The sequence below is a fragment of the Vombatus ursinus genome, unplaced genomic scaffold, assembly GCF_900497805.2.
Source record: "Vombatus ursinus unplaced genomic scaffold, bare-nosed wombat genome assembly UNPS02014961.1, whole genome shotgun sequence".
Lineage (NCBI taxonomy): Eukaryota > Metazoa > Chordata > Mammalia > Diprotodontia > Vombatidae > Vombatus > Vombatus ursinus.
In genome coordinates this window covers 509773-524020 of record NW_020954739.1, presented here as the reverse complement: position 1 = coordinate 524020, position 14248 = coordinate 509773, and the positions used below count along the sequence as shown (strand labels likewise).

At 50.3% G+C, this 14248-nt stretch overlaps 1 protein-coding gene across 3 annotated transcripts in view; it reads right to left on the bottom strand.

The window, feature by feature from the left end:
• Positions 1-9710: 9710 nt before the first annotated feature.
• The window catches only part of MED16 (mediator complex subunit 16), a 41088-nt gene continuing 36550 nt past the window's right edge, over positions 9711-14248 (bottom strand). For all 3 annotated transcript variants that reach the window (XM_027845389.1, XM_027845391.1, XM_027845390.1), the window contains 4 exons: positions 13926-14118; positions 11606-11822; positions 10658-10741; positions 9711-9959 (listed from right to left, as the gene is read on the bottom strand). In XM_027845389.1, coding sequence (XP_027701190.1) covers positions 9833-9959; positions 10658-10741; positions 11606-11822; positions 13926-14118 — 621 coding nt within the window. In that variant the 3' untranslated portion in view covers positions 9711-9832. The remainder of the gene's footprint in view (positions 9960-10657; positions 10742-11605; positions 11823-13925; positions 14119-14248) is intronic.

The window sequence follows — 14248 nt, the reverse complement described above, 5'->3', positions numbered from 1 at the left end:
AGAATAAGAATAGCTCTCATTCACATAGAGCTTTAAGGTTCGCAAAAAGCATTATGTATGTTATTTCATTTGATCCCCTACAACAACCCTGGGAGATAGGTGTTGTTATTATCTCCATTTTATAGAAGAGGAAACTGAGTCACAATGACTTGTCTGGAATCACACAACTAAGGTATCTAAGGTAGAATTTGAATTCAGGTCTTCCTGACTCCAGGTCCTTTGTACTGTACCTCCCAGCTGCTGCTGCCTCTCTCTTTATAATATCTATATCTATCTATCTATCTATCTATATATATATATATATATACACACACATACATATATGTACACATACATATATGTGTGTGGACATATATCCACAAATATTTGTGTATATATTTGTATGTGCATATGTGTACACATGCGTATCCATGTGTGTACACATGCAAATATTTGTATATGATATGTATAATCATTGTAACATACTCACTTGTTGATACTTTTGTGTGTACATGTCATCTTCCACACGTGTTATGCTGAATATAAACTCCCTGAAGGCAAGGACTCATTCTGCCTTTTGTCTTTTTATCCTCAGTGACTAGTACGGTGCCTGGCATAGAGCTGGCCCTTAATTAATGCTAGTTGGTTGACTGAGTGAGTGTAGAGTTTAGAGGCCAGTGACCCATCCGGTTTGACTGGAACATAGACTGGGTGGAGAGGAATGCTGAGAAATAAGTCCCAAAAGGGAGGCTGGAGAGCCCTAAATGCCAGACAATGGAGAGCCCTAAATGCCAGGCCAAGGGGTGCCCCAAGGGCAGGCTGGTCTCCCTCCCAGAAGAGGAGGACAAGGATCTCAGAGGTGCTTAAGGAATGCTTCTCTGCACTCCAAGTTATCAGGAACAGGAACTGTGGAAAACAAAAAAAGCAGAAGGAAAAGAGGGCTTTGGTGTGGGGGGGAAAAAAAGAAGGGAAAGGATCTGGTCAGGAAGAAGGGAGTCCTACTGTGTGCCAGGAGGGTGACGCGCAGGCAGCAGGGAAGCAGTAGGAGGGCCACTGACCCCTTGGACTGAACAAACCCACTGGAGGCTCTTGCCTCGGAGGAAGGCGCTGGATGCTGCAGCCAGATGCTTGACCTCCAAGGATCAGTATTTGAGATCCACGGATGAGAGATGGTTAGTGACTCCCTGATGAGGGGGAGCGAGTGGAGAACAACACTAATAATAGCTGAAAATTTACACAACACTTTAAGGTTTGCAAAGCACTTTACATCTTCCCTCAACTGAGCCTCACAGTAACCCTGGGAGGTAGTTGATGTTATTATCCCCACTTTACAGATGAGGAAACTGAGGCAGACAGCAGTTAAGCGACTTGCCCAGAGTCACCCAGCTGAGTGTCTGAGGCTGAATTCCAACCTGGGTCTTCCCAACTCCTAGCTCAGCACTCTATGCACTGCACTACCCAGCAGCCTACGAGAGAGGTCTACTGCCTTCCTAAGTTCTCCCAAGACTTTTCAAAACAGACGACGCCTACCCATTTTTGGTAATTCGTGTGAACATAAATGATATTGTTAGGGAGATAACCAGGAGAGAGAGATCAGTGTCACAGAAGCCAAGAGAGGAGAGGGTATCCAGGAAAACAGGGGGTCAGCAGTGTCAAATGCTGCAGAGGAGGAGGGGAGATTGAATAATTAAGCAATAGCTGGTGACTTTTCAGCAGTGGTGGCTGGCGTCAGAAGCCAGGTGAAGAGGGGCCGAGTGAGTGGGTGGTGGGAAAGGGGAGGTAACAAGAACAGCTTGACTTTCCTAGGAGTTTAGCAGGTACTCTGTGTTCTGAGTCTAAGAACTTCACATGGTTTGAATCTCCTGCAGCCTGCTCTTTGGGGACACATCTCCAGCTTCTTGCCTTGTTATGCCAAGAACCTGGTGGCTGCCTCTTCTGACCCCATGGGTTCCGTTGTCCTGATGGCTTAATGGTGCTCTGAAGAGCACCTCTTTGTGAGCCCCAATGAGACTGGTAATTTTCCCCAACACTGCCGTCATTATCCAATTACCTACTTGAAGAACCAATCATTGCCTGCACTGCTGTCTGGCCACTGTCTGGGACTTGGGCTCGGTGATTTAACAAGGCAGGGACACCTGGGGTAACAGTCCTCCTCTCTCCAAGCTGGGGAGATGTAAATACTACCCTCCCAACCAGGCTTTTGTCCAAGATGCTAGGCCCTGGAGCCAACTCTGTTGGGGATCAGGGCAAACACGCTTCTTTCCTTCTGGCAAAAGGATAATGGAACCCCACCCCACCCTACGACCTGGGCTCAGCTTCCGTGCAGAGGGATTGATGGTCACCTATGGAGGGTGATGGGCAGAATGAGAATGCTCTCCTGGACCAAAGGAATTTCTTGGTGTTGCCCATTTTTGATGCTTGGAAGCCCATCATTTAGAAATCCGTATGAAAGCCGTAGACTGTCAGAGCTGGCAGGGACTTTAGCACGGCAGAATACCAGAGCTTAGAGGGCCCTCGGATTGGAGAAAGGGACAGATGCCATGCATATGAATCCAGACTAGAACTCAGGTCTCTCACCTGGCACTCTCTATGCTGTGCCACTAATTCGGGGGACAGGGCCACAGCTTGCATTCCCTCTGCCCAGTCGCACATCGGTGATCTTCCCCGTAAACCTACTGGTCATTCACTCTCTCCACAGGCCAATAGTTTGAACCCTATCTTTCAGCCCATTGGGTTTTCATTGCAAATTCTCTTAACTGACTAAGCAACAGCAATTTGCTAAGAAGGGCTGGGAGTGGTTTTCCCTCCCTCCAATTACAATTATAAAAATTTCCCACTGAGAGGGTGGCAGAAATGTGCTTTTCAGAGGGGATCTGAAGAGGCTGTTTTTTTCCATTTGCATTATAACAAATTAATCCAATTAACGAATGGGCTAAAAGTCATTTGCCAAAATCAAGTGCAGCAGATGGCTAAGCAAACAACAGCAGCTCTATCTTGGTACAATCGGCCTCCAGAGAACCAGCGGAGAAGCTGCTTCATAGCAATTTCTTTTCTAAAGCCCTGCTGTGATCATTTCCATCCCCCATGGAAACACTTTCAGTGGTTCCCTACTACTCGTCATGGGTAAAGGGCCAAACCTTGCTGCCTGACAACAGGGGCTCAGCAGTCTCTCTCCAATCCATCCTTCCAGCCTTTTCTCTGGACACTAAGCTCCTGGCAAACCTGACTATTGGCCATTCCTCAAGGCTTTCCTACCCTTTCTGCCTTCAAACCTAGGCTTATGCCTGGAATGTTCTCCCCCAAACCCTGAACCACCACATCATAGATATGAGGAAGTCAGTGACGTAGGTGTAGTTTCGGAAATGTGGTGCAAAGGATACCAGCTCCTCCCCACCCACCCACCCACCCCTCAAATGTTGTAGCTCCAGGGCAATTGATCCGGCCCTAGCACCAGCCAACAATGGCAATTGAAAAGAATTTACTTGTAATTGGAGCACGGAGCATGCCCTGATTTGTCCTTCCTGATAGGTCATAGACCACATGCAAACCTTTTCTGGGGAGCCTACTTCTGCCTATGCATGCCTGAGGGGTTGTACTACGGACCCAGAGAGGTGAGTTGTCTCTTGCCACTCACCTACCCCACGTTTTCCTCTTCAACATTATACTACTATCCTGGGCCATCTCTAGTTGTCCTGCCCTATATCTGGCCACCGGACCCAGACAGATCTGGAGGACAAAGTAAGGCTGGTGACTTTCACAGCCCTCCCTCACTTAAATCCAATTCACTTCCATGTCATGGCATCATCTTTCTGATGTCACGGTCCTCTTTGAAAAGGAAGGACAAACAACAACCATACTCCTAAGCATGACGCCACTCTTCCCACAGATAGGCTGCTGAGCTGGAAGAGCTGATGACCCAAGGGCTTTACAAAAGCAAGTTTTGGGGCTCTCAAAGACCTTCCTTTTCAGTAGTGAGTGAGGCAGGCCTGGCACTTCAAACCAGTAGGGGACAGCCAACGGGTCCCATTCTCCTTTACCTAGCCTTCACGCTGCTGGTGCACACAGCAGCTAGTGCCTGTGTCCCGCTAGGAAATTCTGAGCTTGGGCTTGGGTTGTCTTTTGTATCTCCTTCCATGGACAGGTGACAGAGCAGCAGCCTTGAGGCGGATGTGGCCAGCCAACAAGCTTATGAGTTTCAAAGAGTTTCGACTGCTGCAGCAATACTATTTACTGACGGAGCAGCGGGCGTCCAAGAGTGGCTGCCGGCGGTGAGGGAAGCATCTGAATCAAGAACTGAGAAACACACCAAGGACAAATGGATGCCAAAAGATAATCACTTTAGTGAAGAAACAGCTTCATGGTATGTGGTCCCTTATAGTACTGAGGAGCGCTAGCTATGGACTTAAGGACAATGCTAGGTTAAGTATTGCCCAATACTTAAGACAGTAACTAGATAAGTTATTCCTTGCCAGTTGGGTATCCTACAAAGGTGCCTTACTACCATTGTATTCAAGGATGAGTCCACTCTTTCCACTGCATATATTTGGGAGAAGCTTTGAAGGGACTGTTCTGTACCTATTGTTCTTGCTATACAATCTTAGCAATTCCTCTGAAACTTAATTGCATCTATTGGCTGATTACTAATAGGAAGCACACTCATGGGGGCTCAGGAACCAGTGTCAAAAGTATGGCCAACAAGTATATTTGACCATGTCACAAATAGTATCTTTATTATTAAATTTTCGATTGCCTAATAGGAAAAAAAAGTATGGCCAAGAAGGGTTACCCCTAGAACCCAAAGTAGCAGCTGTCCTTCTGAGGACACAATCCTCAAGTGCAAGTGTAGGTTGGGAGAGTAACCCCAGAGTGAATATTACATACTCATCCCAACTCAAATAGTAAGCAGCCTGGAGGAGTCACCACTGAGATGGAAAAAGGCTACAAAGACAGACTTGTCCTGAGAGACTCTTTGATGTGCTAACTGGGTTCAGCTGCAGGCCTAACTCACAAAAGAGCTAAAATAGTGCGAGGCACAGGCTGTCTCCCAAAAGAACTGTAAATATTTCTTGCAAAGAGGATGCAGCTTAGGAGCCAGATGGTAGCAGTTAATGAGAATCTCAACAGACAGCAACAGTTCAGTGAAGCAACTTCAGAGGCAGACTGGTGTTCTAGCTGATGCAATCCTAGCAGCATGAAGGGTCTTGGTTATAGCTTAGGGATGGCTCAAAAGTCAACTCTGTTTTATATCTTTCTAAGAACCTTGTACGCTTATAACATATGCATGGGGGACACTTAATTGGATGAACATTTTTAAGAAAACATTTTGTTCTATCAAATCAAATGCTTTTTAAAGCCAACAGTAATGGTAGTGAGACTACATATTCTCTGTGCCTTTCAGTTAATGCTGTAACTGTAAAGATCTGTTTTGGTTTAATATGGTTTGTGAAAGCCTGCCTATTGCCTTTGTATACCTTTGTAAGGTATGTCCCATGTGAGATGTATATGTCAGCATGAATTCTTTAAATATAGCTCACAGGGAAACACCCATGGATAGCTCTGGAATCTTGCCCACCCCTTTCTAGAGAAAGTTCAAGTCTTGTCTGCTGAGCCAGAAAACGAGCCCTGTGACTAGAAACCGTTCTCTTCTGAGAAGGGGTACTTATCTAGAATTATACCTGTCTGCCTCTCAAAATATTTCTGGTCTAGGAACGTGATTTTTTTTTGTTTGTTTAAGCTGCTTTCTTGGCTATCTCATAAAGAGGGGGAGGGTACCCCAAGCTTATATCCACTGGTTTGTCCTTTTTGTTTCAAATACATGTTACATAGGGGCAGCTAGGTGGCACAATGGATAGAGCCTTGGAGTCAGGAGGACCTGAGTTCAAATCCAGCCTCAGACACTCGACACTTACTAGCTGTGTGACCCTGGGCAAGTCACTTAACCCTGATTGCCTCACACAAAACATCAAAAAAAAAAAAAATGTTACATAAAAGACCATCACAAATGGTGAATAATTAGATATCCAAGCAGCTAGCAAACAGAAATCTGGGATGTTGTGCAGAATAAAATATATCAGAAAATAGAGAGTAAAAGTATGTCCCCATTAGAAGTGAGATACCTCTTAGAAGAAGAGAAAGGACTCAGATCTTACCCCCACTGCTACTCCTGGTTAAATTCTCCAGAGTCTCTACGGAGGTAAGCCTACAAATCAAGTAGAGGTTGAGGCACTGGCTCCTCTATATGTCTGCTATTTCCCAAAGTCTTTTTTTTCCTCTAAAGTCTCTCCCTCTAATTTTGCACCCTTCACAAAGTCATGTAGGGTTTTTATCATGCTCCCAACCAAGCCAGCATCACAGCCAAGCAGCAGCATACAAGATACCCCCGGCTTGAAAGCCAGGTTACACCTTCATCATGGATGCACCCAACGTGTGAGCAGATTCTTCTTATTAATATTTTATACAGAAAGTAAACACGTGAGTGGCAATTACTGATGCAAACCTGATATTCTTTCAGTTGCTTTGGGTGGGGGGAGGTAATTAAGGTCCATGATTTTTCCTGCGTGTTTGTCATCTCCCCCTTTTTCAGATACTTTTGAACATCTGAATGAACAAGAAACTGGGCCCAGAATTGATTAGGAAGGGAACGGGTTGGACTGCCTGGAAATTTCCCAGTGTTTTTTAATAACCCCAAGCTCCTCTGTGAAACACTCATCTTTTTAAATCAACAATTTTCTGATTATGGTGTATGGCCATGACTCATGAAATACAAAATGTCCAAAGAATTACTTATGAGTCATCCAAAAGGCAACACAGTGGGTATTACCAGTGGGAGTAAGCAACACAGAACCAACCAGTGGATCAGTGACCAATGAAAGGCCCCATCAGGAAGAACTCCGTATGACTGATGAAGCCTGCCTCCCACTGCGGGCAGAAAGGCGACTCCCTAGGGGGCATAGTGCATGTTCAAACAGTGTGTACATTTGTTCTACATGAGGACTTTGGGGGGAGGGGGTTGGAGGAAGAGTTAGAGGAAAAGAGGAGGGGGAAAGTGACACTTACAAAAGGAAGACACACACAAGCAGGGCAGTGTTGGAACCACCATATAACGTTTGAAATGTCTATTTTACAAATGAGCTATACATAGTGGAGACTCACGGTTCTATACGCAGCTGCCTTCTGTTGTATTTTGTATAGAAAAAATGTCCGTGTTAGTTGACATTTGTCAAGGATAAAATAGGGTAACAAAATAAAAAGGGTAACTTAAGAACTTTTTTTTTTAATTAAAAGTTGCAGCATCCAGAGGTAGGCAACCATGATGGCGAAGGAGCTTGACCTGTGCTCAACTGAAGAAACTTGGGGTGAAGGCCCCACCTGGGTCTGACATTTTAGACCAGGGCTGGGGAACCTGCCACCCTGAGGCCACATGTAGCCCTCTAGGTCCTCAAGGGTGGCCCTGTAGGCCCTCAAGGGTGGCCCTCTGACTGAATCCAGAGTGCTTACGTTCTGGGATTCCAGGTTTTACCTTTTTGTCCTTCAGCACCTGGCAGCAGGCGCTGTATGTACAGAACAGGCGCTCATCAGCCAGGTTATCATTCACTGGCCCCTAATCTGCACAAACAATTTCGCCTCGTTTCCTAGAGTCCCCCTCAAGAGACAGACAGTTTTCTATAGTCTCGTCCACATCCCCAGCAGCTTCAGAGCAAGCCCGCTTTGGTCTGCTCCCCTTTCCTTTTGTTTCCAATCGAGTTTGCTGAATTAGAACATAGTTTTCCCCAGCAGGTGGTGGAGAGCCCTCATGGCTAATGTGAGCCTTTGGTGATCCTCCCCTGAAGAGCCTGGCAGGGAGAGGAGCAGATCTGGAGCATGTCTGTCCAAGGGTCAGGGAGCTGTGGCCAAGCCCCCAGTGACCTCCCCCAGGACAGGAAGAGAAGCGCACAGAGCCTGCAAGGTCTTCACCTCCACAGCCACGCAGGAGCCGCCGGCAGGGTTTCAGGGACGGCAGATGCTCTCATTGACCCAAGTGGGATGCAATCTCCTGGAGAGCGAGGGACTGAACCTTGGGATCAAGGGCTTGTCCCCTGGATGCTGAGACATAAGTGGGAAAGTAGTTCTATGTGGGCCGGGAACTCAGCGCTCCTTAGGTGCCACTAACAGGGAGGGCTGGCTTGTTGCTGGGAGGAGGGTGACAGAATGAAACTTTAAGGCTGAGCTTCTTCTGGGTGAACTTCTTTAAAAAAGATAAATATTCAGGGGTAGTTAGGTGGTGCAGTGGATAGAGCACCGACCCTGGATTCAGAAGGACCCGAGTTCAAATCTGACCTCAGACACATAACACTTACTAGCTGTGTGACCCTAGGCAAGTCACTTAACCCCACTGCCTAGCCAAAAAAAAAAAAAAAGAAATATTCTATGTGTCCGTATGCATATATTCACATATACACACACAGATAGACACTACCGTATTTGGTGTCATCGGACTGATGGCCAAGGAGGCCCATGACACCAGAAGGTTCAGAAGGCCAATGGATGAGGACAATGGGAGGACAGTCTCCCAACAGCGTGGCCGGGCTCCAACACATCTTTAGTGCCTAGCCCCATGTTTGGTACACAGCAGGAGATTAATAACTGTCTCTTGAACTGCCTAGACAATATGTTGGGAGAAGATCGCCATTGTGATTTCACTAGCATGGCGAATTCAAAGTGAGGGAGCTCCCCCTCCTAATGCTGATGGCACCAGCTCCGCCCCTCATAGAGCTGCCTGGGTCACTGAAGGAGGAGGTCAGTGACTCGTCCAGGGTCATCTGGCCAGCACATGTCAGTCAGGATCTGAACCCAGGTCTTCCTGGCTCTGAGGCTAGCTCACTAGCCATGATGCTGTGCCGCCTCTCAGGACATCTTAAATGCAAGAAATGCTGCAGAAGAAATTGGCCAGCGTGGTATGATTCTACCAGCCGTCCTAAACCTTAAGTAAGCGCTATCATTATCTTATCCTTTATCAGGGACAAAAAGTTTTGGAATGAAATTCTTTCAGAGAGAGAGCCCTGTACTCAGAACCACGGGGAAATGAGTTCTTCCAAGACAAAGCAGGTCCTGCCCGCCTCTCATCGACACCAGTGGTGGCACGCATGGGGCTGGCCCTGGGCTCTAACCCCACCTCTGACATGTATTCCTCCCTTTGTCTCCAAGTCCTTATTTGTAAAATGAGACGGGTAGGAGAGACAGCTTCCGGGGCCCCTGCCAGCTCCAGATCTGAGAGGAGTCTGCTCTCAAAGACCGTCCTTCCACACGGATGGAGAACGTTTGGTCCTTGAAGAGGCTACCAGAGCGGGGAGAGCGCTCAGAACCCATAAGACCAGAGCCGGGAAGGACCTCAGCACAGAGAACACTGGGCCGACACCTTCCCATGATCCTATGACCTCAGCCTACTAACCAAGACCTTCATAGACTACCTAGTCCAAATCCTCACTTTGTGGATGAGAAAACTCAGGCCCAGAAAGGGGGAGTCACTCCCCCAAAGTCACCCAGCACGGTGCAGCAGAGACAGCCTGGGCTCTAGGAGGCCCCGAGCCCCTCTACACCGAGGGCAGCATCTGGGTCATGGATGGGCTCCCTCCTTCCCCTCACTTCAGTTTCACCAAAGCAGAAGTTTTCTTTTCTATTGGGGGAAGGGAGGGGAGGGGAAGGGAGGTGTTCTTGACTGAAGCATGACCAACACTGGCCCAGGACATCAGGGAGAAAGATTTGAAATCCCACAGGGATTTTTTTTTACAGAGCACATTACAAACATATCTACAAGACGCCAGGCTGAGAGATGCTGTCCGCAGACTCCACAAAGGGCCCCTGCCCGGGGGCGTGCTCATGAGTAGCTGGCGGGCATTCTGCGCCACAGGCCCCCACACAAACAGTTCTTGGTCCAGCGCTGTTCCCACTGCTTCACCGCCGTGGCCTTGTGGGGGGACCTGAGCACGGTGACACAGCCACACCTGGGAGAGGGAAGGGAAGGCAGCAGGATGAGAACCTGGGGGCCGGCCCCAGGAAGGGTGGGGTTGGGACAGAAATGAAGGGCACCGCTAACAGAGGGCGCGTGGCTCGGTGCAACTGGCAGAGCTGCGTCAGCTTCAGATCACGGCTGCACCCGGAAGTAAGATGCTGAAGCTTTCAGTTTTCCCATCCGCAAAACTGGAGCAATACTGTCTGCATTCGACACCTCCCAGCAGCAGGAAAAGCCCTTGGAAGGCTTCAAGGTGCTACAGAAATCTGACCTGTCATTGTGCCTTCTAACAACGTGGGGGCAGGCTGAGGAAGAGAAGGGCCCGGGGGCACGGACGGTGGCGAAGGCCCACTCCACTCCACAAGGTCAGAGATCAAGAGATCAAGAGATCAAGGGGGCAAGATACAAGCAGCCAGAGTGCGCCCCTTCTCCTAGAAGTGTCTGAAAATGGAGAGGGCGGCCCGGGGCAGGCAGAAGGGAAGTCACAACAACAATAAGCGGAGAGCCTGACAGTGGGGGGCCACTGGTCCCTACAGATCTCACCTGATCCTGGGCGGGAAGGACTGCCTGTGCTCATACAACTAGTAACTTCAGGGGGAATTCAAACCCAGGTCTCGCTGACCCCCGTGTGCCGGGGTGGGATTATGGCTCTCAGGATTCCAGCCCAGCCCTGGGCTCCCGGGGACTCACCTGGTACAGGATTTGCATTCCTCAGTGGGGTACGCCCCCAAGTGCAGCCTCCTGAGGTGGTCGATCTTCGCCTGCCCAGGGGCTCTGAACACAGAAAGATAACGAGAATCAGGGAAAATGGGGAGCAGGTCCACAGGAAGGGTCTGGAGGCGTGCTCCTCGGAATGGCGAGGACAACGACAATAACAAAAACAGGACCAAATGATGTCATATTTGTACAGCACCAATCACAGTGCCTGGCACATAGTAAGTGCTTAACACTCCCACCCCCACTCCTTCTACCTCTTTCCAGAGGCCTCTAAAAAGCTCTCTGGGAATGCCAGCATCATGCCCTTCTTCATACATTTGGGGAAACTGAGGCAGAGAAGGGAGAAGTGACCCACCCCAGGCCCTCCACTGAAATCCCAGACTGTCCCAGAGCTTGAACCTCGACGGCAGAGGTTCTCAGCCTCTTAGTCTGGGGAAGCTGAGGCTCCGTCCCCTTTCTCAGGATCATGCGTTTAAATGCACAAAATGAAATATGTGGGATTCTGAAAGAAACCAGTTACACTGAAATACAGTTATGGAAACAGAACCTCTGGGTCAGCACACCCGCCCTCCAGCGTCCCTGCTCTGCAGACGTCGGCTCAACTGAAGGAAAGCCTTCTTCCCCACAAGCTGCACGCAGTGTGCTGGGCCGCCTGCGGTGCTGGGGAACTCCGGCCCTGCGCTGGGTGCCCAAGCTGCCACGGACGCTGCGCAGGGGGCTCCCGGCCTGCAGGAATCATGGGATGCTGGGAGTCCTCCCGCATGGCCTGCTCGTCTGCAGACGGCGCTGGGGGCAGCACACTCCTCCTAATCTCCCTGCTGTCACCTGAGCACGCCCCAGCCCCCGCAGTCACACAGAACACATTCACTCGCTTCTCCCCAGGGGTCCCCAGGTGAGGCCACCACCTCTGCAAGCCCCTACCTGGCAAGGACCTCAAAGGGCGGCGTGCCGGCGTAGCCGAGCAGCCCGGGAGCCTTCCCGAATTGGAGCCGCACCAGCTGCTTGCTCTGGAGTTTGCTGATGATGCCGTCACTGATGGGCAGCCAGTCTAGGTTGGGAATGAGCAGCTGGCTCGGGAGGAGACAGCACTCATCGATGAGGGTCTCATCGGGCTCCGAGGGGTGGTTCTCATCCCGACCTGGAGAAGGGAGAGATGGGTTATGGCAGGAAGCACGAACTTCCTCGCCCGGCCTGTGAGGAGATGGGGCTCTGGTGCTGGACCTGTTAGCAGAAGCGGCAGCGGTGGGGGGGGGGGGGAGGAAAGCAGGGCTTTGTGACCCAGGCAGAGCTGTCCTTCCGCAGCACCCCAAGAATCTGTACCTCCACATCCCCAGGCGCCACCCTAAGTGCCTCCCTTTGCTGTGCGATGCCCAGCAGAGTCCCCCCAGAGACAGAAGAACGAGCCAGGGGCTAGGGGAGTGGGGAGAAGCGTTCTCCCGAGCCCACCCCAACGTCAGGCACCGATCGAATGCTCTGTGATGCTTCTGCTCCTGCTAGACACCCCCATACCAGGCCACCCTCCTCCTCCCCCTGCCCTGGGTCCTTGGGCTCCAGGAAGGAGCTGCCACCTTATCCTGCCCACAGGGTCTCCATGATGTTTCCTGGACACACCATGTCATGACATGCACCCCCGGCTCCCTTAATGCACTGTCTTCTCCCATGAGATGGAAGTCCTTTGAGGGCAGGGACCGTGTTGCTTGCTTGCACCTGTAGCCCCAGCCATCAGTACCGTGCCTGGCACACAGTAAGCGTTTAATAAATGCTTTCATTCATTTACGTGATCCAGAGACTGACCCTGACACTGACTTGAGCAAGTTTGCTCCCTTCTGGGGTCCACAAAATGAGGGGCTGACCTAACAATTCCCCAAAGCCTTGGCTCTCAAGCCCCTTCAGGCTCTGCCATTCTAGTCTCCAGGTCTCACCTTGATTTCAGAACTCTCCCTCTATGAAGATGCTGATTCTGCCACCTACGTGACCTTAGACGAGTCACTGCCCCTCCCCCCTGACTCTCCATCATTTCAGAGGCTCTCCTAGGTCCCTGCCAGTGTGACGATGCCAGCCCTGACATTCCCACCCACCTGAAGAGGAAGCCCTGTGGTAACAGCTTCTGCTCCAGGGACAGGGAATTTATGACTTCTTGGGGCAGCTCATTCCACTTTGGGAAAATTCTAATTGTTGGGAAATTGGGCCTAACCTTCTGCAAAGCAAGCCAGGTCTAGACCCTCCACCTGACGATGACCCATCCACCTGCCAGACCATCCCACCCAAGTCTTCTCTTCTCTAGGCAAGGCCTGCCTGGTCTTAGCCAATCCTTGTGCAGGCCCATCACAAGGCCCTTCACCACCCTGGCTGGCCTCCTGTGGGCACGCTACAGCTGACTGATGGCCTTCTAAACTAGGATGCCCAGAACTGAGGGCGACAAGCCTCTGGAGAAGGGCCTGATACCCTTCTAGCCCTGGCCTCTCTGCGGCCACCCCAGGATGCTGCTGACTTCAAGGAAACTTACAGCGCCCCCAGAGATGCTGGCTCTCTTCCCCAGGACCCGAGGCCTAGTCCCACATCCCCCATCCTGCATCTGGGCAGCTATGGATTTAACATTTATCTGTACTGAAGTTCATATTATTTGACTGAGTCCATGCTTTTAGCCAGCTGAGATCTTTTGGGATCCTGACTGTCGTGTGTGACCACCATCTCCTAACTGTGCAGGAGGCAGCCAGGCGGGGAGAAGGCTGCCCTCGGAGCTGGGAGGACCCGAGCCTGGACCCTACCTGACACACCGGCTAGCTGTGTGACCCTGGGCAAAACACTTCACCTTTGTCGTAAAATGGGGATCACAATGGCACCTCCTCACTGGGTTGTTGTGATAAAATGACACTTGTAAAAGGTCTCAGGGCTATTTAAATGCTGGTTATCATCATCCTGTGCAGTGTGATCTGTTCTAACTCTGAACATTGTGGCTTCGGAGGTCCCAGCTGGCTTTAACTTTCTACGATTATACTTGTTCTTAAAAAGCTCAACCAGCCCCACGTCAAACGCATTTGACAAACACCACCATCTGCCACGTTTCTCTTCAGACACAAGGAACATGTGACCAGTGAAGCTCCAGTGGCTTTCTCAGAGTCGCAGACTAAGCCAGCGCTGGATGTCATTTCCCCTCAGCTTGCTGGGCCATGACGTCACTAATCCTCCCACCTCCCCAGCCTCAGAGAGAAGAGTCTCCCAGTCTCATGGTGTTGCTTACAGCAGAGCCAGAGTTTTGTCAGGAGCCGGAAGAGGAGAGACATGCTGTCCTGGGTGTCAGAGGTGGCCGTGTAAATGGGCAGGCAGCTCGGTTTCAACAGGCCCCAGATTCTAATAACGACCATCAATTCTCGAAGCGTGCCCAGGGAAGCCCCGTCGCGCAGAAAGCTGTGGCCCGGACGGACAGGAGAGCCCTGGTGGGATTGAAAAAGCAATGTGAGCTGTGAATCTCTCTGATACCCTGCTTTCACCCGGTCACTCCCCTTTTGGGAGTGGATAGATAGTGGTGGTTGGTGACTCCCTGCTGAAGGGGGCTAAGACAGC